At 44.2% G+C, this 24,717-nt stretch overlaps 1 protein-coding gene across 4 annotated transcripts in view; it reads left to right on the top strand.

Annotated features, from left to right (window-relative positions):
* The window catches only part of ARHGAP32 (Rho GTPase activating protein 32), a 258,191-nt gene that overhangs the window by 185,272 nt on the left and 48,202 nt on the right, over positions 1-24,717 (top strand). For all 4 annotated transcript variants that reach the window (XM_056322830.1, XM_056322827.1, XM_056322828.1 and 1 more), the window contains one exon: positions 6,706-6,787. In XM_056322830.1, coding sequence (XP_056178805.1) covers positions 6,706-6,787 — 82 coding nt within the window. The remainder of the gene's footprint in view (positions 1-6,705; positions 6,788-24,717) is intronic.

Below are 24,717 nucleotides of genomic sequence, written 5' to 3'. Positions count from 1 at the left end.
TGCCCAGCCTGCGTTTGTGCTTGGGATCACCCCAACCCCTGTGCAGCACCTTGCGCTTGGCCTTGTTGAACTCCGTGAGGTTCACACGGTCCCACCTCTCAAGCCCATCAGGGTCCCTCTGGGCAGCACCTCTGCCCTCCAGCGTGTTGACTGCACCGCACAGCCTGGCGTGTCCTCAGCAAACTTGATCCCATGCTCTGTGTCACCAGCAGCGATGTTAAACGGTGCTGGTCCCAGTACCGACCCCTGAGGAACACCACTCCTCACCGGTCTCCACAGTATGTATAGTACTGATGAAGCTGTGCAGCCTTAAAAGCATTTATTATAGGCAAACAGTTCTGTTCCTGTTTAGGAACAATAGCCGCTGTAAACATGATAGCAATCTGTTGATCCAGTAATTTTAATTAATAAAATAAATCAACAAAGGCTGTCTTGCCAGATAGTTGTGATTCTGAGAGCAGATAAAGGGAGGAGGTCCAAAGACCAACTGTTTGCACAGTTTGCTCGTGTTCCTTCTCAGGTTTTTGCTTTGTGCTAGGAAGGGAGCAAGTTTTTATCACACGGACCATGGTGTACATTGTAAATCGTGTCTTGATAGGAGGAGAGCAAGGTTTCGCTGAACATGGAAAAAAATTACTTCTTGGCTTAAAAGAACTTACTTAGTTTTGTGAATTTAAACCAGCTGTGACTTGTATATGTCTGGGCAGAAGTGCGTTCATTTCTGCATGTCCCCCATCGATTAGAATAAATAAAGGGTTTCTCTAGGCAGTGCAGACGAACAAGAGGCAAGTCTACAGATGTCAGCAGAAAAGCAAATCTGCTAGGTTGTGAGCATGTTCAGTTTGAACTGCAGCTTAGATTCAGCATGGATGTCAATTTATTCTCCGCCAGCCAGAGCTGTCCTTGAGGAATGAATCACCATTTTTGTTATCCTTCACATTTCTGTGTTATACTTGCACTGCCTTTCTCCCAATACCTGATCTAATGACTGCATTGCAAGACACTTAATCTTGTGCGGAACAAAACAACCCACCAGGCTTCTTACCATTTTCTCTGGTTAAAAGTAAAATGATTTTTTAAGACATTTTTCCTCAAGCCTTTTTCTTTTCAAATGCCCTTAGTGAGTCACTGCTTTCATTATAAGATTGTTACCTAAATTACAGCCACCTCCACATTAACAGCCTTCCAGCCCTCTTTGTTCTCTTCTTTTTCGTCATGCTTTGTCTTTTCAATCAGTAACTCTGTTTCAGACAGCTGAATCATTAGGGACAGGCCCTTTTTTGATGCACAGCTGCCTTTTGATGTTCTGAATAATTTGGTCTTTTGGGTATAGTTTCATTAGTTGCACTGCTGCACAAGAGCAAGCGGCACAGCTGCTGGAGGGGACACAAAACAATGCGCAGGAGTGTCTGTAACCAGGGGTGGACTGGAATTTATTTATTTAATTTTTTTTAAGCAGACTGTGCTTACGTGAGCTTGAACTCATTGTGAAACTGCAAGCCCTTGCTTTCAAACTGTGTTCCAGGCGGTTCAGCGGAACACAAACCTTAAGACTGAATGGTTTTCCCCAAAAGGGACCTGTTCTGTCTTGGATTGGTCAGGAGTAAACCAGGCTGTTAGTTGAGAGCATTTTATTTTTTTTATCTTGTGCATCATTTTTAAATAAATCGCATGTATGTGATGTGAGCAGAGATCAGTACAAATGGCCTGGGAAGGCAGAGCACGTTTTTGTGGCTAGTGTCGCTTTGAAAACGGCGTTTCTTAAAGGAGAAGCCGGTTTGGTTTCTGGTTCCCATGTGTCGATTTGGGAACTGGGAGCGAGAGGCAGCCACTGGTGAGTGGTATCACCTGCGGAACAGGCGATGTGCGAGAGCCCAGTGGACGTGTCACCGGTGACGACCTTTCGCAGCCTGATGGCCCCTGCCACGTGCAGAGCTGTGCCGGCTGCAGGAACAGATGGGGCAAAATTCTGTCTGGCCTGCCACGAGTTCCCTGCTCTGCGTGCATCCCCTCTGCCCTTCTTCTGCAGGCGCCCAGCAGCAGCAGCAGCTTGCACGGGCACAGGCGCTCGGCCGTTGCCCCACCATCCCCGGGCAGCGAGCACCGCAGCAGTGAGTGCCTTTCTTCAGCTGAGGTCCCTCTCACCGGCGTCCCTCACACCTCGCTGCAGGAGCCTGTGTGACCTTTGGTGGCCACGTGCAGCGTCCAGCTGCCTGCGAGCTCAGCCGCGCTGGCAGCGGGGGTGTTAAAGGCAGAGCCCTTCACCAGCCTCCCCTGGTTCCCAAAGTCCAGCTGGCAGGAATGGATAATTAATACAGATCGTCCCACAGAGACTCGTGTGCGTGTGAGAATAAAGTCGAAATGAGCAGAGTTTTGTGGCCAAGACGTTCAGCTGTCTTCTACAAGAGTTCAGGAGAACTAAACTAGGTGGGGCTGGAGCCAGATGATCTTTAAGGTCCCTTCCACCCCAACCCATTGTATGGTAAGAGGACTAACAATCCTGTTCCTCCGGTGACTGGTGGCCCTCCACAATGTGTGAGTATCTTCCCAAGGGGAGCCGGTGAGTCCCACACAGTTACTTGGCAAAGAACGTGGTGACAGTTCTGCTCATAAAAGCCAAACAAGCAAGAAAAAAGTAGATGTTCCCACTTTCAGGTTTTGCTAGCTTAAAACTTAAGTTAAAACTAAAAGGGAAACAATTTTGAATGAAATTTAACCCATAATTTAGCCTATGTCAAAACCAAAAAAGGATCAAAATGTCTCCATGTTTCGTTTGCCGTTTATGTTGCTGCTGCTTTCTCATTTGTTTGAATTCCCTCCTTGTACACTGGAAATTATTACTTTGACTTTGACTTTTCCCCTCAAAGCCTCTTGTATCTTCAGTTTTAGCAGACGCTGGCATAGAAGTGGGGAAAAAAAGATATAGTAGCTGTTGCAGCAATGTTTGCATGCAACGGTAGCCTGTGCTTTCCTCCTTTGGTTAAGGTGTGTAGTGATTTTTTTAACCTTTAGATGACCTTGTATTTATCTAAATATATACTACCCTTGCTATTAATTTTTGTACATTGCCAAATCCTTTAATCCTGGCTCAAGCTCTAATAGTGCCTTGCTACATCTGTTGAGATTAACTCTGGGACTAAATGTATTTATTTATACAAAATCATGGAAAACTTTCCATGGGAGGAAAAGCAGCATCTTTTAAGTGGGTGGGAATGAGGCACAAGTTATAGGTTATGACCCTGAAGATGATCTCTTGGAGATCTTGCAAGAAACATTAGAATAAGTAAGTCGGAAAAAGTGAGCCGTCAGAACTACTACCAGTAAATTAAGATCAGAGAGCTTGTCAACACTAGCACAAGTAAGGATTCTCTTTCCCTAAAAAATCCATTATAATTATTGGTTGTGAACATGGCAAAAATGATAGATTGAGAACAGGGATGTTGTTTTATTTGGGAGAGGTTCCGAGATAGCCAGAAGCAGCGACATAACCATCTTGGGTCGTCTTTAATTTCTAAACTCATGTTTAGCACTGTAAATTGCATCCAGAAAGAGGAGAAGCATGATGTTAACAATCAAAGGCAAATGAGCTTTTGATTACAGTATGGGATTTGGGGCTGGATTTATATCCACCAGTTTTCAGTGTGATTAATGGAAGGTTGGTGTCCCAGGACTTCAGATTTCTTTAAACATCTCAGGCATAGATGTTGTGGGTATTGAGAATGAAAGAAACCGTATCGCTTCAGCTGTGGAGCCTCCCGAATGTATCGTTTGTGGGATGGGATGGGACTTTCACTCCATGTGTATGTTCTTCCCAACTTACAAATTGTCTCCTGGAATTGGAAATGTCCAAGAGGGACTATTAGCAGTAGTAAAGTATTTAAAAAAACATGTAACATATTTTGTTTAACTAGCAGTGCTTTTTGGGGGTGTACCCCTCGGCCTGTTTCTCAGCATCTCCTGGCACAGCAGCATCACTGAGCTCTGAGCTGCCCGATGGGATGCCGGTACTCGTGCTGCTTTCTTCATGCTGATCAGCATATTTCTATCTGTAAATTGCACAGAACTCACCACTATGTTATCTAAGTCCGGGGTATCACATCCTCGCAGAATTGGTGCGCCCAGCTGAGTGAGCCATACGTTATCTTGGGGTTTGGATGGGTTCTTCAGTTCTGTGAGCCACCTGAGCAGAAGCGTGATGCACAGGCCGGTCTCTGGTGCCGGGAACCACATGTTGGAGGAGCAAGGTCTGCTCATCCCTCGTGCTGCTGTTATCAGTTCTGCTCCCGTCCTACTCTTAAAAAAAAAAAAAGCATATTCCAAGTCTTTAACATTCAGTCTGATGGATTGCAGTTTGTCCTCTTGGACAAAATGTTGCCTGACTGGATTTTGGGGGTGTGGGAAGAAGTTCTCTGACATTTCTATTAACTGTTGCTTCATTTATGGAATATGGAAGAGTTTCAAAGCCTGGAGTGTTTACCTGGACACACTACGCATGATGCTGCTACTAAATTGCTTGGAGGTTTACGGGTGAAAATCATGGAGTAGGAAAGAGTTGTTTGTGGTTGTTTTTTTTTAACTTGGAGACAAAAGGGAATTGTGTAAGATGAATAAATAGAGAAGGGACTGTTTGCCAGACTCCCAGTGCTGACTGCCTTGCGGCTCCAGCAAATTTCAGAGATGTGCTAACATGACTGGCAGCAGTCCTGGCTCGGTTCGAATGTTTAGATGAGCTTGGGGCCCATCCGCTGGCTCTTGGCCATGCATTGTTGCAGCACTTGACCGAACTGTGGCTGGCTGAAGTGACTTGATGCTTTCAGCTGTCCCAATCACATGCCTGACATGGGGACGGGAAATCCTGCCGCTGGCGTGGACGGGGTGGCTCGGAAGGGTGGTGGTGCTTGAATTACATGTCACAATACAGAAGCTGTGTTGGGTGAGGAGGAAGGATATGAGAGAGAAAAAGGTCTGGAAATACAGACTAAGGATAAAAGTTGCCAAGGGCTCAGCTTGGGTTTAACTTTTGCCTGGGACAGGAGTAAGAAGGAAGATGCTGCGAAGCGGGGAGAAGGTTGGGATGCTGGGAAGTAAAAAGCTCCTGTCTGGTCACATCATAGTCTGAATCCTTAAACAGTGAAAGGGGAAAAATCTCACTTCTTCCCAGATACAGATGCTTTGGAGTGGCATGTGAATTTCTGCAGGCACATCCTATTTCAGCAAAACATTAAGACCGTCCCCGTACTTCAGTCTTTAACCCTTACACTGGTTTAGACAGTCTCTCCAGCGTTCTGAGTTAGAGGGGATGTGGGGGAAGATGCTGTGTTAAAGGTCAGTGTGGCAAGGCAGCAAATTAGCATTTGAAAGTAATCAGCGATGAGACCTTGCCCTGACTTGGGCACTTGGAGCTGCCTTCACTGTCAGTGATGCTGGCAGCAGAGAAGCTGCTTTCCGTGGTTGTCAAAATTTTTGGCATAGCATGCTGTGTGGTAGCCCAGGGTCGGTCATTGCCTTGGAAGCATCTTCAAATATTTGCGAAGGACAGTCTTGCCTCTGGGGTTTGTTTCTGGAATATTCTTTCTGTTTCAGCTTGATCAGCAGATACACGGGTAAATCACAGCGGTGAAAGGGCTTGTGCAATATGTTTGCCAGCTGTTCTCACAAATAAGAATTAAGTAACGGGTGTGTGGCACTGTTTTCCCGTGTCCTTTGCTGATCGGGAAACTGAGGCGCAGTGGTTGCACTGGCTTGTCCACGTTCAGAAGCAGATACGTGAGTACACGCCAGGAGTTCTGGCTCTTGCAGAGGTTTTTTTTGCTACATCATGCTGTTTCTTCTAAAAACACTTGTGTTTATTTCCAGTCAAATTACTGTGTTCTTCCTCACAAAAGTAGAACTCGTTTTACTCTATGTGTATCTTATTAAACCTGTTCTCAGTTCTGAGGTTAGATTGAATTCAATTTAACTAAAACCACATCAAACTTTTTTAGCAAGGTCTTTAAGCACGTGTAGTTTGGATGCTTCAGGAGTATCACTTGTTACCCACACTCATCAGATCAAGCGCCCTCCATAAGGCTGGGACACAGTGGAGTGCTTTGTGCCTTCTCCTAACTTACCGTACAAGAACATGCGTTTTTCCTGTAATGGGACTATACAGACATGGAAATACACTGGCCCACATTTGATTTCAGTTTTCTAAAAGAATAAGATGTTAAAGGTGCTTGTGCATATAGTATTTTGACAGGGACAAAAAGGTCAAGCGTTGGTGAGATTTGAGTACAGACAATCGAGATGCTAGGAGCTGAAACATCTTGCTCTCTTCATTAAATTTCACGTTACATGCAGCCAGGTGCAGAAAACCCAGCTGAAGCCTTGCTGTCTCTCTCAAGTTCCACTTGAGATTTAAGTGTGTAGCACACTTGTCCTCTTTCCTCTCTGCTGCGAGTTGAATATCTCCATCCCGTGTACCAAGCCTAGAAAACAAGACTTACAGCCGTGCTTTGCAGAACTAATTATTTGGTTTGTAGATTTTTTGGCTGCATCATTTTGAAAAATTATTTCTCTCATGCTGGTCATTTTATGTTGGATAATGTTATGGAACATCAGGCAAGCAGAGTTTGAGGAAAATGTTCAACAGTCGCTGGTTTAAAAGTTCAGATCCTAAAACCACTATGTTCAATATTTTGCATCTCTTTTCTTTTTTTATTACAGGTTGGATTTTTTCCTAGTGAGTGTGTTGAACTAATTAACGACAAAGTTCCTCAGTCCGTGACCAATTCTGTGCCAAAACCAGGTAAGTGTGTGAAATTTTTATGATGCACTGAAGTTAAATGGAGTTGTTATTTTGGGTTTCCATGTTTAATATCTCCTTTATACGTACCGTGTTATACTCTGTGTTGATCATCCTTTATACATCCCCTGTTATCCTGTCTATGTGTTGATCATCCACACGTTACCTCTCTCTGAATAGTTCCCACTGTTTAATGTCTTTCATCTGCGGTGTTTTGTGAACTCATATCAATGTCTATGTTTTGAACTCCTGCATGATTTGGGAGACTTTAAACTTCTAAGAATTTAAGATACCTTCAGTAATCTGCAACTAGTGATTCCATGCAGCATCGCAGTTCTTGGTGTCCAGACAGTGTTGTGTGTTAGGTTTTTTTCACGCAGAACATACAGGCAACCCCAAAACATTTATGCTGACTTAGATGGAATAGATTAATTAGGTACTGGAAGCTGCTTTCTGTTTGAGGATCGATGGAGAAAGTCGGATATAACAGAACTTGGAATCCTGATTGCTTCTGCTCTGGATATATGACTCCATCTACTTCCTACTGCCTTCTGGACAGTTCTGTATTGTATGAACTACAGGGAAATTAATGCCAAGCTTGGCTGAGGAAAGGAAAAGTAAATAGAAGATGAATTGTTGGATCCGATTCTGTTGTCATTCTAGTATACACTGGAAGTGATTTCAGTTAGATGTGCTGGCATAAGTGAGATCTCTGCAGAATGTACTGGTGATGAAGCTTTTGTTCAATTCTTCCGATTTAAAAAAGAATCTTCCTATATATAAAGTTATATCTCCGTATCTTTTGTGTCAAGAGACGCAGTTTGAAATTGCTGATCTTTCTTAAAATGTTATGCAGCCAGCAAGTTGAGTTGGAAAGCTGGTTAACTGGTGTTCTTTTCATCTGTCTTCTCTATTTTAATGATATTCCTTATCTTATACGATTGCTGACTTGATACTTTAAAACAAATAGATGTGATTCAAAAGTTTGACTTTTACTAAGGGAACCGCATTTTATCAGATCTTGTGCTACAGCTTGGAACTTTTGGTTCAGTGGTAAAAAGTCACGAACGCCCAAAGTTATCGCGCACTGCATTCATCTGCGTGCTTCAAAGAGCCGGCGGTTTAGGCGAATCATTTTCTCAGCCGTTGGTATCTGCAGCCTTTGTTATTCCTGGGAACATGCAAATGTATTTGCTAGAATCGGTATCACGAAGATCACTAGCAATTCAAAGCGCTGCAGCAGGTGGTCATTCCATAAATCCACTGTCTGCCTTTTGTTGTTTGAAGTTGGATCTCGAAAAACTGTGAGCAGTCCCCTTCTCTGCCCTCTGCCAGCTAAAGCATGCAGGCAGGGGCAGCTTTAACTCTAAATACAGGCCAGGCTGGTAGATAGAATCATAAGCAAGTGTTTATTATTCAATATGGCTCAGGCAATTAAATGTCATGAGCTGCTAGTGAGTAGTTTCTTGCTATGCTTTAATGAGAGATAATGAAGCAGCATAGATTAATAGATGCGGTTTGGCTTTAACAACACACTAGGGGATGGATTTCCTCTTTCAGTCCTGGGAAATGTTTGTTACAAAGTTGATAGCAAAAGCCCAAGTCTTATTAAAAGTAGCGAGTTGAAAGATACTGCCAAGTCGTGAGGCTGTCCCTCTTGACCTTCCCTGATAGTTGTTCTAGGCATACAATTAAAGCCAAAGGCTCCTCCAGAAGACCACTAATGAGCTTTCAGATGTAAGGATTGCTAGAATGGATGTTGCAGCTGTCCCTGTAATCCTTCCCTGCTCTTCCTGTGCACGCAGAATTTACAATACCGTTTCTTTGTAGGTTTTTGGTGGCTTTTTTATTTTTTTCTGCCTTGGGAAGTAACAGCACTTGCCTGGTGCAGGCAGAAGTCTGGAAGACTCTTCCTGGGTTGCTGGAGGTTGTGACTTGGTGGGAGCTAGGAGGAGTCAGGGAGGAGGTTCCCACAGTTAGGGCGTGTTGAATGTGGTGTTGGAGGACTCGAGGAACCTATCTGCTGGGAGGAAAAACTGACGTCTGAAATACAGAAGGCCTGAGAAGATGAAGTGGGAGGAAGGGGGTTCGGTTTCCTGGGCTGGGTTACCACACCGCTGGGCAAGCTGAATGCCTGGGCAGCGCCGTCCGGGAAGGTGGCACGTGGGGCGCAATGAGTTGCTGGAGCACCCTGGGCGGCTTACGTAGCACTACTGCGAAATGTGACATTGGATCTTTCCAAGTGGTTCCTCTAGAGCCTCGCTGGGAGTTGCATTGCTGGGATAATGCAGAAGAGCTTGCATTTTCCTCACCTGTATTCCGTGCATTTAGTGCGTTCTAATGTATGGCTTAAACATACACAAGGTATTTCTCCTATGCTTAAATATCCACGTCAGTTCAGTGTCTCCTTTTACCTGTATTTGAAACATCAGGTTGGCTTTTCCCAAGGAATTAAAAACTTTTTTAAAGGGAACCACTTGGAGCTTTTGTCGCTACTCAACATTAGTAGGGTATTTCATCTAGAATTAATGTGGAGCTTTAGATTTGGGCTTGATAAGACATACTTATCAACATGCAAACTTTGTTTTCTTTAATCAAAATGCTATGTGTAGAGAGCATCTAGGACATTTTGTATCTGCAGCGTAAAGCTCTTTGCCATGAAGGAATTTACCAAGACAGAACTTCTTGTGTTGTCTAATTGTCCATAGATTTGGCTGGGTTGAGTAGTCTAATGAAAAGCAGATGGAAAGAACTTCCTGCCCTGCGTTTTTATTATTATTTATAATTAGAGGGTTTGATTTGCAGAAGCAATGGGGACAGCATTTTAATAGAACCATAAAATATTGCAGTGGTCTATGATGCAGTACAAATAACGACTGAAGTTCAAATGAAACACGGGGAATGGGAGAGCTGGGCAAACTCTGCTCTTTGAAACAGTATTTTCTTTGACTGCGGAAGTGCACGCTTACACCAGTGACACTGCAGCTGTTGCCTGAAATAAATAAAAGAAAATGGACCATACAGGAAAACTGTCCATTTATTAAATTCTGAAAATTCAAAGTAATAAGAAAGAATATTGGTTTTGCCTTGAGTCACCTCTGAAATAGATTTGACAATGAAGTTTGGACTGTGACAGCTGTCATCTCCCCAAATACTGCTGGGGACAGGTATGCTTGCAGAGATGGATATAGATGTGGGTGCACGCGTGTGCACAAAAACTATCACCTGAAAATTTAAGTCCCTTTCATTATTGCTTAATGAAATTGTTTAGCATTTTCCTTTTTCAAAGTTTGTCTACGTGAGAAAGTCATTCAAGGAGAAGAAGGGGTGCTCGGGAGGTCTCGGACCCGTTGAGTAGCATTTTCCCTTCAGTATTGTACTAAGCCCATCTCTCCATTTTTTTCACGTTCAGTGTTATAAGAAAATGCTCTTTTTCCAGCTGGAATACAAACTGATATCCCAACTGTTTCTATTTATGTAAAAACCACTGTACAGGTCCAGGGTGGGCTCGTCAAACCCCAGATTTCTTGAGCAATTTCCTTTTTTCCCTAAATCCTTCCTGTATCGATAACTAACTAATGATAACTTTTTACCCTAAATTATTATGTTGAATTAACATCTAATATTTTATAGCTAATACCATCTACTGGCAATTTAGCTGAATTTCAGTACTACAATAGATGGCATCAGCTCATATTTATAAAGATTTTTAAAGAGATACAGATAAAGGTTGCATTTGAATTTCAGATACTGATTGAGAAGTGAATCGTTTAAATATTCATTGTGCTGCTTAGGAGAAAAAAGTGAAGAGCTGTTTTGTTTTTTCCTTCTAAGTGAACATTTGGGAATTGCCTGTAGACTGTGGCTGTGTTTACTTTTGTCATTCACTTCTGTCCATCCGTGGCTGGTCTTTTCTGGGAATTGTGTGTATGTGTGTGTGTGTGTTCATTTTGTCCTCACTCATCATTTGGGCATAGTTAACAGTCACAGGCAGCATGTCTCAGCTATCTGTTCCTGTCCCTTCTTTCTCATAATTCTGAATATTTGTAGTTTAACCATATTTAAAATCACATCTCACGCTTCACCTCATACGTGCAATTTGTTTCATGTCTTTTGCTAACAAATAGCATCTCGCTGGGTACCAAATCTTTACTGCGGTGTGCCTTGGCATGACAATTTGTTTGAAGGTTTCTAAATGTGGTTGCTGCTGGGGAACATCTGGTTTCAGCGGGAAAACAAAGAATAAAGATGCAGTTTGCCGTGGGACAGTTAGAGCTTAAGTGAAGAAATGGGGGATAAGAAGGTAATGTGTCCCTTCCATTTTTTTTCAAAGCAATGAGCATTTTTAAAACTTCAGGGCTCATTCTCACCAGTTCTTCAGTCTGACTTAGGACAAAAGCGTGAATAACCCCAGCAGCTCTGCCTGACTTCACGGAGGATTTCTCAAATTCCTGTCTCATCCATTCATTTAATTTAGATTTAACAGGTATATGTACTCACATTATGCAACTAAGGACACATTAAAGGGCACACATTGGTATTAAAAGCTGTTGTAAATGAGTAATTTTTTATTAGGCATAAATAACAGATTAATCTGGGTCAATGCACCCAACAAATAATCCACTGAACTTCAGGAAGATAGAAATTTAGGTCTGGATCGGGCAACAGACTCTGTCCTGACCTCCTGAAGACTCTGGTATGGTGCTGAATGAATTAATTTTAACTGCAGAAATGCAAACTGAGCTACATTCATCGTGTTAGAGCTATTGCAGCCGTAACAGAAACTTAAGAGGTCATGCTTGTTTGAAACAGGCTAGTGGCTAATGCCTGGACAAAAAAGATTGTGGTTTGTGGGTTTTTTTTTTAAATAAAAATAAAAATCAGCAAGAGTAAGTTGCAAATAGAACTTTTATTCCGCAGACGCCTGGGTTGAACAGCCATTTGAGGCTGGTGAGTGCACGATGTCTTTATTAGCGTTTTTATAAAGACAGTATGGAAACACAAAGTGTGCATAATTGGTACCAGTCTTCATTAATCTTATGTAAACGAACCAGTCGTTTGGCATGCGACGTGCAACTGTCTCATTAAAGCTAAATTAAATGCAGATTTTATTGAGCCAAGGCAGGTATCCATTGCCGGTGTGGCGGCAGACAGGGCACAAACACGAACACGCTCAGGCCGCCAAGCGCAGTTCTCGCTGTAGAAGACAGAAAACGTGCTTTCAGATACGACAGACCTCAGGGCCAATCCTTCAAGCAATCCCGTTCTCGTAGCTCCTGTGGAGCTCGGGCAGAGCGGTGAGCGGACAAAGGGTGTGGGATGGAAGGTCAACAATGTGAGTGTAAAACCGGCTTCTTCAGGAGGCTTGCACCTGGCTTTGGAACGTGCCGCAGAGATTCCTCCAGGGCTCTGAAGGCCACCGTGACGTGATGCAGGCTCGTGGGCTGGGTGTTCAGCTGGAGGCTTCAGCAGGACGATGCCAACTTGCTTGAACCCCAGCTCCGAGCTGGGCTGATCCGTGGGGAAGTTATTGCCCAGACTTCGTGTTTTCTCTTTTCCATCCAAAATAAAAGCTGACACTTGGGGCTGAGGCAGTAAGAGCTAAGTCTCTGCTTTCTCCGCAGTTAATGATTTTCAGGAAGAACCTTTTGTCAATAGGAAAACATAGCTCTGAGACTTATTTTTTAAATTATTTTATTTTTTGCATAGAAAGAAAAAATAAGATAAAGCCGTTGTCTGCTTTAGCACCATTCGAAACAGAGGAAAGCTAAATGTGTATGGAACCGAATTACGCCAAATGTAAATTCACAAATCTGGGAGTCGTTTTCTTTTGTCAGTGGTTGGCATTATCCATCTATGTTATGTTACATCTTCCAGCCCTGTTCCTGACTCAACAAAGTACTTAAACATGGGCTTAACCATAAACACATGCTTAGCAGACACTGGAAGCAATGCAAACAAACCCAGTGCTTCGCTGCGTTGCTCAGCAGGGATGGGCCTTGTGCTAAAAGTTCAAACGTACAAAATGTTTGGGCTTTTTTTGAGCTGGGACACACTGGGTGGGGAATTCTTGGATCTTAATGAATTTCCAAAGCGTGTAGGGAATAAAACACCAAACAACTTGAAGGATTGGGTCTGTGGTCCTGTTTTGCGCTGTGTATAGCCTAGCTGAGCTTTTTATGAAATTAACCCATTTTTCAATGGGTGCATGTTTTAACCAACTTCTTTTTGTTTGTTTTTTTTTTTCTTGTTTTCAATTTTATACCTTCCCAGTCTCCCCTGCCCATGGAGCCCGTCCAGCGTCCTGGAGCTACTTCCCCCCTTGTACGTTTTCATTTATTCCTTTTTAATTCTTTTACTCTTTCTATCCCTGTCTTGCTCTCTGTGTGTCTCTTTTTTTTTTTTTTTGTTTCTTCTTCTGCACTTGCAAGTCAGTAGCACTGATGCTTTGAAAGATGTTCAGGGAAACCAAAACAAACCTTCAGTCTAACATGCCTTTTTAAGAGCTCTTTGGACATGAAGCAATACAGCAGGGAAACAAAGAAACTGATTCAAACTCTGTTGGAGATGATTGAATCAATTTTGAATCAATAAAACTATAACTGAAAGAAATTAAGTGCCAGACAAGCGAATACAAATGTCAGCTTGAAAGAAAGAGAAGTTAAAAATGGTTGATGGAGAGGAATGAAACATGGCTCTGAAAGTTTTTTAGAATTTGAAAATCTGCAGAAGCAAAGATGCCTTTATTTTTTTTCTTTTTTGCTTAAATCAGAAAATGCTGTTTGTGCTTAGCATCTCACAATGCCCAAAGTGAAAACTGTCAAGCTGTGTGGGAGCAGCTTCATTATCCAGAGTCCTGCTTTGTGTTGCCATGGTCTTTTCTGGATCCTGCTAGTGCTATTCTAAAACTCATAGCAGTAACCGAGCATCAGTAAAACTGGTGGCTGTTTCTGTAGATTTAACATTTTTTACAGCACATTTACACATATCGACTCCCCCTGGGATGTTGTTTCGATTTCATAAATCAGTCTTAAAACTGGATATGCAAATACTGTAGATAGATATATGTAACAAAATAGATAATATGTGTGCATATATATTTTTCTTTTCCCCATGCACGTACACGCTTCCAGCCCCTTGGCATAGAGACTGTGTGCCGATCCCCTCGTAACGTGGGAAACGGGCACGTCGTTCCCATTCATGATACTTCCCCCGGGAGAAGAATGTGGTTTGAGAGCAAAATTCTGGTTTCTTGTGTGAAGACTCACCTTCCTGAGCATGTGGCAGCATTACCAAACGCTCTCCAGGCGGAGAGGAAGGGCAGGACGGGGTTTGTATCTCAGGTGTGATCACGGAGAGGGTGTGAGGTGAGGCTTCTTCCCCGGCACGTATCCAAACCAACGACAAAAGCCAGGGAATATAGAAACTGGGGTAGAGTTTTTAAGAAGGAGGGTAAAAATTTATTGCTACGCCTGGCTATACCCGCTGATAAATAATTCAACCTGCCAAAAAGTTTGGGAGGAGTCAGAATAGTTGTCACAAATAGAGAAATTGGGAATGCTTGTAAGATCCAAGGAGTTTCATTTGGACATACAGGTATGGAGAAAAGATTTTTCTTAGTTTTTTCCCTCTTTTATAGCCAAGTTCCTTGAATCCATGAGCCCTTCAAAGATGCAATTCCTGCTAAGGCTCAGTAGCAGTTAACATCAGATAATAAAGGCAGAGTTGGGGGTTTTGCCCCTTTTCGACATGAAAACAAAGAACATTTCTGGTTCCTTAATGCAACCTGAAAGGTTAACATTCAGTCACTCTCCTTTTTGAGCTGTTTGTGAGAAGGAAGACTTCCACACTAGAGCAGCTATAGTGTTTCTGCTCAAAGGTATGAGGCTTATTAGTGGTTCTGCTTGTTTTTCATGTGAAATTAATTTCTTTTGACAGCCATGCCCCTCTGTGAGTCATGTAATTGCAACAGAGACTAGAAATTTGGCTGTCGCGGCACACGGAGCACTGCTGGAGAGATCGTGTGCCACATCCCTCACATGCCTGAGCACTCCTCTGTGGTCTGCACTGGTGGAGCTTGTTTATAGTATCTCTCTGTACCAAAGATCATGGTTGCACATTATAAGTAGTTTAGGAAAATGCTTTCTGTATTTTTTAAGTAGGGAATCCTCGAGGTCCTGTTCAGGCTTCGCTGGCGTTAGGAGGAAGTTACCTTCTGGGCTCACGAAGCAGTTTTTAGACACTGAAGTTCTTTTTTGGCCCTCAGCTTCCGCAGATGAAACGAGCTGAGATCAAAATAAGGAGGCAAGGGCTGAAATATGTTTTTGAAACTGGGACAGAGCGCCTCTGAAAGTGAGCTCTAAATCTTTAGTCTCCCAACCATACCAAACACCATTACTGTGCAAGTTCAGCTATAAAATTACTGATTCTTCCACTAGCATTTGGCAACCTAAAATGAGATCTGTTTTCTACAATTTTTTTTAACTCTTCACAGTGAAAACTCCGTTTACAGTAATACATGCACATAATCTGTGTGTTTGCACTGGAATTGAGAATTAGACTGCCTAGACTGTGGTCACACCTGAGCCAGCTTTAAGCCCAGTTGTTCAGGTAGCAGTAGCATCTACCTTCTTCCTCGGCAGCTCGAATTTTCTCAGGATTTGGGTGTTTACTTATCTTGTTTCATCTCACCTCATCTTTTTTGCTATTCATCCTGCAAGTTTGTCATGTCACTTCACTTAGACTTCTTTTTGCACGTAGACATTGCTAGTTAAGAGTCTAGACCAAGCCAGAGAAGCAACACCTTAGAATGCAGAACATTGACATCGGGATTTCTCTAGCACTGTTTCTCTCATTTCTCTCTCTGCAAATTAAATTGTTAGTCTCCTGCAGTTTGTTCCAGGGGATATTTTAATTTAACTTTGTCCTTTCTCTTGCCTCCTGCCTGTCCCTCTGCCCTCTTCCCACCTGACCTTAATTACGTGCAGATTTGGAGATGGATAGTGTAAAGCCAGGTTCTGCATATGTTACAGAGGCTCTGAACCAGTCCCAGCTGAGCTCAGGTAGAGCCCGTTACGTACAATTAGTGTCTCAGTGTCCTAACCAAGTCTAACGCTGTACGTGATACCAATAACCATTTACTAACACCCTAGGTTTGGTTACAGACACTAGGTGTAGTTAAAATTGTTTATTATTCTTTTTGTTATATGTATTAGTATCTGTTGGCTAGAAAAACCGATGCCTGATGCTAAGAATCTGCCTTCTCACAGGCAAATTTTTCTGCAAGTGATTTCATTCAGTGAGTCCAAATCTTAAGAGTACTGCTTAACGTGAACTGGGTCTTGCATCGTGAATGCTTTGCAGGATTGGTGGCTACGTGGTTATTAGTTGTGTATCATAAACTGGCTGATTCCCCCCACACCTCCCCGCTGACTTTCTAAATTTAAAGTGTTCTTCCTTTCCCAGGCTTTCAATTTTTGCCTCAGATATATCCAAAGAGTGTGCCAAACCCTATTTGACCATGTTCTGGAGGAAAGAACTTGCTTGAGTAAGAGAGAAAAGAAATGTGGTTAAATACTATAGTTTTAATGGCAATGTAAATGACCCAAATGTGTACCCAGTTGCACGGTGATAGCAGAAAACAACTGCGTTGTGTTGTCATTGTCATGACAACGTTGCTATAGCTTTTCAGAACTAGCATTAGGTAAAATTAAAGCGTTCCAGTGGAACTAAGGAACCGAGATCCATCTCGGGTACATTTTATGTACTTAAACAATTTGATTGTCAGTTATTGAGAGTTATTTGACAACAGACATTTCAACGTGTTTTTCCTTTGTTAAATCATATTTGGACTTTTGGTTTTGTGGATCTCCTAAGGGCTTTGAAAGAAAATCCAAGTGGAATTTCAGGAGAGACAGAGTAGCAAACTGTGTGAGCTTTGTTTTCCAGCAGGCTGGATCAGGGCTTTACAGCAAGGCAGGTGACGCTGTATTTCTTGCAAAGTGTTCAGACGTGTTGTCCTCTTATATCCCTGTTTCATCTCGTCCTTTTGTATCAAGGTTGAAATGAATTTGCAGGGTAACTGTACCTTCCGTAGAGATCGTGCCAATCTATTCTTTGGGTAAAATGAATAGGTTAATGGTTATTTGATATTGAAGTGATGCTAATAAATACAGCCAGTCGGAGCTCACTTGGGTCCTGCTGTACACAACACTGGTATTATGTTCCAGCTTGTTAAGGAGGTTAATGCTTATGCAATTTGGTGATTTTAAGTGCTTGGTAAGTGGCAGGCATCTTTTCTAGTTAAATTTCAACTGATTCCAAATCTTGTGGTTGCCTATGTGTAAAGCACTGCCTCTGCTGAAATCCTTGTCTGTATTTGCCTTGTTACCTTGTTCCATTGACTGTAAAGTCACCAAAGGTGGATTCATTTCTGTCTTACTCCCGCAATAAGTGTTGGATGCTTGCTTTAAAAAAAGAAAGAAATAAATAAATATTGGTATCATTTTGCTGGTAGTTTGCATCTAGGATACATTAGGAATGCCAAACTTTTGTCTTCCATAATTGTGTTGTATTGCTAGCTTTCGTGCAGTGAATTCTGATAAAGTACTTACTTAATCTGAATTGCTTTGGTAATTACCTGGTTTTAGGAGAAGGGGATTTATCACGGAGAGCACCCAGACTACATACAGCTATAAGACATGCTATTGCAGTGGTTAGCTTTCTAAGTCAAAGTATGTGTTCAGAATTGTAGTTTAAATCAGAACTGCAGCAGCATTTTCCTGTTTTTCATTTCCTTGGAGTCTTCCTTTCTCCTTCCTCTCCCTCCTTTGTTTCAAGTGATTCTTCCCCCTTCTTTTTTTCCTTCCTGTGTTTTGGCAGAAATAGAAAGGGACAAGAACTGTGGGCTGGCCTGTGGAAATGCTGCTATATACAGCATTCATCTGGTCTTCTATGAAAGTCACACCATAAAATCTGTGATTCTGCTGGAAAAGAACGAGTTTGGGAGAACAGCTCCCTAGAAGCCTGTGTGCTAGGAACAGATACTGACAGAAACTCTGAACGATAGATCCTGTGGTCACTGGGCAAGTGCGCGTGGGTGTGTACGATGGGCATCCCAACAGCAGCGACATTTGTCCTGCCCTGGGTACCAAAGAGTCACCATTCAACCCTCTCTGGGGGAGTGAATTTGGCTAAAGTAGAATTTTGCTTCAGCAAGCCAAGCAGCATCGAGCCGTGTGTTTTGTTCTGCTTTTTCAGCAGCAGTTTGGGAGAAGCAACCAGGCAGGGCCCTGGCCCTGGCCCTGCTGCTGCAATGCTCCCTGCCCCTATGGGGCACAGCAGCCCCTATGGCTTTCCCCACCGCCAGCCATTGTGGCACGGCAGTTCCAGTCCAGTTTGTGCAGCTGAAGCTGCAGACTCTCTTCTAAATGCATGTGCCTTTTGCAAGAGGGCAAGTTTTTGATGTTTTCATTTCACGCTGCGTGAAAAGCCACCTGAGGATTACCGAGGTTACTCCATAATCTGTCATTTTAGGAAGCTGCAAGAGGGTTGCAGGTAAAGAGAGTTGCAGGTACATATGGATGCAGATGCCAGTGAACAGCAGTTTTGGGAGGCCTCTACCAAACTGGGACAAGTACTGGGTTTACGTGGGGAGTAAAAAAAGTTCTCAAAGTTAAAAAGCGTCAAATATTTTTTTCTGCATGCTGCAATGAACCTCTTGACTGTGAGAACATATTTTTATATGCAACTTGCTTTTGAATTTAGCCTTCAGTGGCAAATCTGAAATACTTTTCGTGTCTGCCTAAATAAGATCTATACCTCTTGGTTAGCTCCGAAGTGAGAGACGAGCAAGAATTTTTTTTAAGTATTTCAAGGAAGTTCCTAAGGATACATAGAATCAGAAAGCCAATGCATTTTTTTTTTCTCCCTTCTTAATCCTTTAATCCTTTAACAGTGCAGATGTTTTCTGACAGTAGTAGTAAGAAGCAAGCATGTGTTTCAGCAGTATTTTTTAAGCACCGGTGTTCTTACCCACAGACTCTATTACGGAGTTTTAGGTGATGTTTGTAGTTGATGCAGTGTTTGCAGTCTGAACAAATAGCTATTTTTGTAGCACTTCTTAGGTGCTATGGAAACACGTCTTGATGGTAATCAGGTATTTGTGAGTAAATTGGTTGAGTTTTTTCTTCCAGACGCCTGGATTTGCAAGTGTGGAGTTTTCCTTGTAGGAGAAGGGAGGTGGGTATTACTGCTGTGTCCGAAGGGTCCGGGGGAAGCAGGGCCAGAGGAAGCTTGGCAGGGATGGAGATGCCATAGCTGGGGGGAAGACAAGGATAGAAGCCTGGATTAAACCAAAAGGGCACCTAGTGACCCAGGATGAAGGGAAGGATACACTTTGGTTCTGCAGGTTTTTGGTGTTTTGGTGTGCTTTTTTTTAAATTTTCTTTTTTCTTTTCTTTTTTTTTTTTTTTTTACTGAAGTAAAGACAGTTTTCTAATCTGTGACACCTGCTGGTCTAAGCCCTCCCAGCCCCCAAGAAGGGGGAACCTCTGTAATTTCAGAACCAAGTGCCACCTGTGCGCAAGCAAGTCATTTACAGGGCTAAGGTATTGCACCAGGGCATCGCCTCGTACCCTGTGCAGTCAGTCGCACAGGTGCACACTGAGAAAGGTGATTCTCTGATGCCCTTTTGGCTTCTTCGTACGGTGTCAGTAGCAGCACAGGTGCAGGGCATCGGTGAATGGGGCCTCTGTCTCCAACCCCAGGCCAGATTGGCACTAACGTTTTTTCCTGGTGCAGCTGAGTCTGTTCATTATGCAAACGATTGCACCCAGAGCTGAGGCAGCTTATCTGCCAAAAAGACCCCCAACAACCCCAAACCAACAAAACACCCCTAAACACCCAGTTGGGGTGTAGGCAGAGCTGTCCTGGCAGAAGAGCCCTTCTCTCAGCCTAGGTTATCCCGAGGAGAGCAGCAGGGCTCTGCCAGCTGCGGGACACGTATCACCATGTCCTGCGGGTGTAATTCCAGCGCTGGGAATCAGCCTTGAGCCACCTGAAGTCACAGGGAAATGCCTGAAACACAGGTAGGAGGAAGAGACGGATTAATTTCTGTATTCCCTGTGGTGCAATTTCTTCCTTGTGTGTGGTCACTCACAGCCTCTGTGGCTTTTCTGAAGAATTTGAATCCATAGACAGTAGCTTCAGGCTTCCCGCATTTTGACAGGTACTTTTCTGGCAAGCCTTGGCTGTGTTTCCTGGGGAATTTTAATTGGAAAAGAAAACGAACAAGCATGGCGTATGGATGTCTGCACAGTCTGCATGCATCCCGGCAGAACTAATTCCATAGTTCTGTGTATCACGTAGGTAAGAAAGAGATGTGTTAGTGTTTCTGTTAGGGAAACACGGATGGCGTTTGGGGCTGGCATGCTTAACCTTTTTGGGGAGGTTGAATCCACCAAAATAGGACTGCTTGTGAAGTAAAACAGTAAAACTTGGCTGAGGGCAGGGGTGTTGGAGGCACCAATGCACTATTAATAACGCCAGCTTTCTTTTCACATGTTCTGTGCTTCTTTCTCACTCTGCCTGCTCTCCACCTATTCAGGTTGGGGGGGGGGGGGTGTATGTGTATTATTTTTAAGCTAGATATTTTTTCCTTTCTCACAAGCTCTGTCAAAAAATGGGACTTAACTCTAATAATAGCTGGCTTGAGCAAAACTGCAGTTATGTGAAGAGCTTTGAAATCATGGAGAAAAGGTAGTTTGTTCTGCTCGGCTTTTCCTCTTCTTTTCTCCTGAATAATTCTGTAAATTAGTGTGGGAGCTGAGTTGTGGCTTAGAAATATTTTCAGGCAGCTTTAACTTTAGCTGATAGCACACAGCTCTGATCTCGTCTTGCATAGGCATATGGTTTATCAAGGGTCATGCCAGTGCCTATCTCAGATCTCCAATTAAAACCTGGCCCTGTTAAGTTCGCAAAGGCTGAGCAGCTCAACCAGCATCTCTCTGTATGTGGAGGAGGGTGCTTGGGTTCTCACTCCATCTGGCCATCGCTCCGATGCCCGTAGGGATCAGTGCTGTTGCTACATCTGCAAGAAAGTGTCTGTGTGAAACTATAAATTAATGTAAAAAGTGGAGAATATATGCTGGCAGATCTGTAGGGATTGGCTTTCTCGGGAGGTCTTGGTTTGGGCACAGCTATGGTGTGTGTTTGGGAGGATCCTTGAGTTAACACGTAGAAAGGCATCTTGTCTGCTGCTTGGGCAAGATCTGCAGCATTTTCCACCAGAAATCCTCCACAAGCGAGAACTCCTCTGCCCCTCTCTGCCTCTCCATCCCTCTCTGTCCTCCCTCCTTTTCTGCCCCTCTCCCTGGTAGTGAATTTAGCTGCTGCAAACTGCAGATCGTAACATTACTCTGGCCTTTAGGACTTGCTTTGCTAGCTCATGAATCAGCCTGTGTCTGTGATTAATTCAGAAGCCTTTGCTGATCTGAAGTTTCATCTGCTGGATTTCATTTAAGAGCTTGTGTCAGTGCCGCGCTCATTCTTCTTCAGCGTTTAATCCTGTAACTGCGGTGGGAAGCTTGCATCAAATTCTTTGACTTGTTCTCATGGGAACTTGCTTTTGCTAAAGGAAAGGCAAGCGAAAGCCCTCTGTTACCCACTTGGCTATGTATTACAACATTCCTAACTGGTTTTTTACCTTTGTAAATGGAATACTTGGAAGATTTTTCTTGCAAACGTACCTGGACAGCCTTGGCAGACCATGGCTACATCCACCAAAAGAGCAGGTCACCACATGATTGGCCAGGTACTGTGTGACATGAGATACCTTTATGTCAAACCTGGTTTCTGTGAGTTCTGTGAATCAAATTAAATAATTTTCAGGTTATACCCATGGCGGTCTATTGCATGGTGTGCTGTTCTGTTAGGGTTTTTCCAATCTCCCGGTCTGCTTTCTTCAATAATCTTAGTTCTCCCCCAAACCCTTTTTTAAAAAAGGGGGTTTTTGTTTATTTGGGGTGTTCTTTTTTTGTGTTTTGAGAGTGTTTTGATTGCAGGATACATCTAGCTGAGTAAGAAGCAGCACTGAAAAATACTGGCTGGCTAAGTTCTAATAATGACTTGGAGCTTCCTTCAGTGGTTAAATTGGCAAAACCAGAAAGTGGAAGAAGCTACAGGGTATGCTAATTTTTTAGGTTACTCTGCCTTCCCAATACTTCTATCTGAAATAACTTTTGGAGTGTAGTATAAAGTTTAGAATGCTTTAAGGATTGAAGCGTGTGGATGGAGCCTTTTTGTCTATGATTTCAAATGCTTGGGCTTGTTAGCTGTGCTTAAAAGATAAACATTCATCATCTACCTCTTCTGCTCCACTGCAAGCTGATGAACACATAAATAGCAGAAAATGCATCTCTTTTGCTTGCTTTTGTTCCTTAAAATTGTCTGGCAAAAGAAATTAGGAACAGAAAATGAGACGCACATGTGAAGATGATTTTATTTTCAATCAAATATTCAGAAAAAGCAAGAGGACATCCCAGCACTGTTGGGTACAGTGGAGGGCAAAGATCCCCTGCCTAGGGCAGAGCCCATAAGCTCCAGAGCCAGAGGCCTTACCTCCGTGTGGTGACATGAGCAAGCTCTTCAGCCGTGATGCAGTGCCGTGCCAAATGCGGGCTTCTTGTTTCCAGGTGCAGCAGAACCACATCCCTGCTCGCTCAGGTTTCATTCCTAAAAGAAAGGTGCTTTGTGACAAGCATTAAGTATTTTGCTTTACAGAAAACAAAGTGCAGGTGGGGGAAAGGTGCGCCGTTGTACGCCACGTAGTAAAATATCTCCTCGAGCACTATAGATCATCAGAGCAATAATTTTCAAAGGTAATACCCGAATCTGCTGTTGAGGGAGCTCTGTATCACGGGTGATGCAGCTCATGTGTTCCTGCTCTGATTAGCAAGAAGAGGATTGTGCAATCTCTGGCCCTGGTTTGAAACTCTGCGCTGGCAAGTGTGCGAACCACAACAGTCTGTCACAGCGCCGTTAATCAGCTGTGTAGGATTCTGCCTGCCCCAGCCCGGCCTACATTAAAAAGCAAAAAACCTAACCAACCTGATGTAGGGACCCAACACATCCTGGCGGGTTTGGGTAGCTCACTGCTCTGCAGTCCCGTGTGCTGGTTTGCTCTTTTGAATTGTCGTATGTGCATTTTTGTGCGTACATTTTGGATAGCGTTGCTTCCCATTTGTGTTGGGATTTTACTGAGTTTTGCCAGTGGGTTTGGTAGGAAGAACACTCCTGGAACAGGGAACTGGTATCAGGAAGAAGGTTTTGTATTCAGAATTGGACATATAGAACCAAATTGAGGAGTCATGCTTGGCTGCTAAGGAAAAAAGTAATGTGATAGTATGATCATTGTCCAAGCAAAACAATTCCAGTAATAAATACCAAGCTGGAGAAGAAGCATTATTTGGAGAGATGAGTCAGCAAACAATTTTGAAAATAACACATATCCTTGAGGAGAAATTGTGCACCCCAAAATAAATGAGTTTTACCCTCCTGATCAGCAAGATGTCTGCATAAATAGATGCAGATTCCTCTTTAATCCTTCTGACCCTGAGGTTGTCCAACTTACCTAGTGAGCCTGCATGTTGAAGTGTGTGACAGCAATTACTGAGATTGATAAACTGCAGCGCAGCCTCATATGAACTGAGGAGCTTGGGGTCAAATGGAGCTTGCTGGTTAAACACAGCATCACCAGTATTTATCCCTCAAGCCTGCGATAAACGCAGGTAACGGCACCAGCTTTACCGGCCCTAGAAGGCTGCAGGGCTTGGCTGAGGTTTCCTGAGCCCTGTGTCCCCGCTGCTGGGTGCTGGCGTGGGCACGGCGGGGACGATGCCACGGCTGGTGGCACGCTCGAGTTCTGGCGTGTTCTGCTTTCTGCTCCGGGGTGTGCTGGGCTGCTGATACAGGTGATTTTTGGAGCTGAGCTGTAAGCGAGGATGCTGTTAAAATGCTCTGTGTCATTTTGCTTTGTTTCTAAAGAGCAGAACTCCTAGAGAATTTTTAATTGAGTTTGTTTCCGGTGATCTGATTGATGTGGCCACGAACTGTGCTGGTTAGCAGCCACGTGGGGGGGAGGGGGGGGTAATTTCTTTAGCACTGTAATTAGATTGACAGAACGGGCACTCTCCGTGCAGAGTGAGGGGACAGATGGGCTCATGTGCACATGGCCCAGCCTCTGTCCAGTGTGGCCGCGCTTCCACCGGAGCGTTCAGGCGTGCTCAGCGTCTGTCCCTTCCTTTGGGCCTGTTAGCACGGTGGGCGCAAGGCTGTGCAGCGGTGAGTGGCGGGGGGCCTGCAGACGTGCCCCTAAACTGTGAAAACGGGGCTGTGGCCCCCACTGTGGCGTTCGGGCGTGACGGTGCAGCCTAGCGCTGTGCAAGGAATGAGAAAGCCCTGGATAAACTCGAGGGCACCCGTCCTGAGCCCCTTCTGCGCGCCCGCGTGTTTTCCTTGAGGAAAACCAGGAACCGCAGGCCCGGGTCCGGCCCGGTACCGGCGGCTGAGGCGAGGCCGGGGCTGTGCTGAGGGAAACCGCAGCCGAGCCTGCCCGGCTGAGCGGTGCGGCCTCCTCCCTCTGCGGCCCCTCGCCCATACTGGGGAGGCTGTGGGGAGCCCGGGGCCGGTGTCCCCCCTCCCCTCAGCCCGGTGCGTGTCCCCGTCCCCTCTGCCCAGCCCGGCGGGTCCCCTCCGCCCGGTGCGTGTCCCCCTCAGCCCACCGGTGCGTGTCCCCCTCCCCTCAGCCCGGCGCGGCGGCTCCCCCCAGCCCCCCGGCCCGCAGGTGCGGCGGGTCCCGGCGGCCGCTCTCCGCTCCGGGCAGGCTGCGGCGGGGCCGGGGAGGTGCGGGGGCGGCCGAGGCGGAGCTCCGGGAC

Source organism: Falco biarmicus, chromosome 20 (assembly GCF_023638135.1).
Source record: "Falco biarmicus isolate bFalBia1 chromosome 20, bFalBia1.pri, whole genome shotgun sequence".
Taxonomy (NCBI): domain Eukaryota; kingdom Metazoa; phylum Chordata; class Aves; order Falconiformes; family Falconidae; genus Falco; species Falco biarmicus.
The sequence above is the reverse complement of the archived record's forward strand: the minus strand, read 5'-3'. Positions and strand labels throughout refer to the sequence as shown.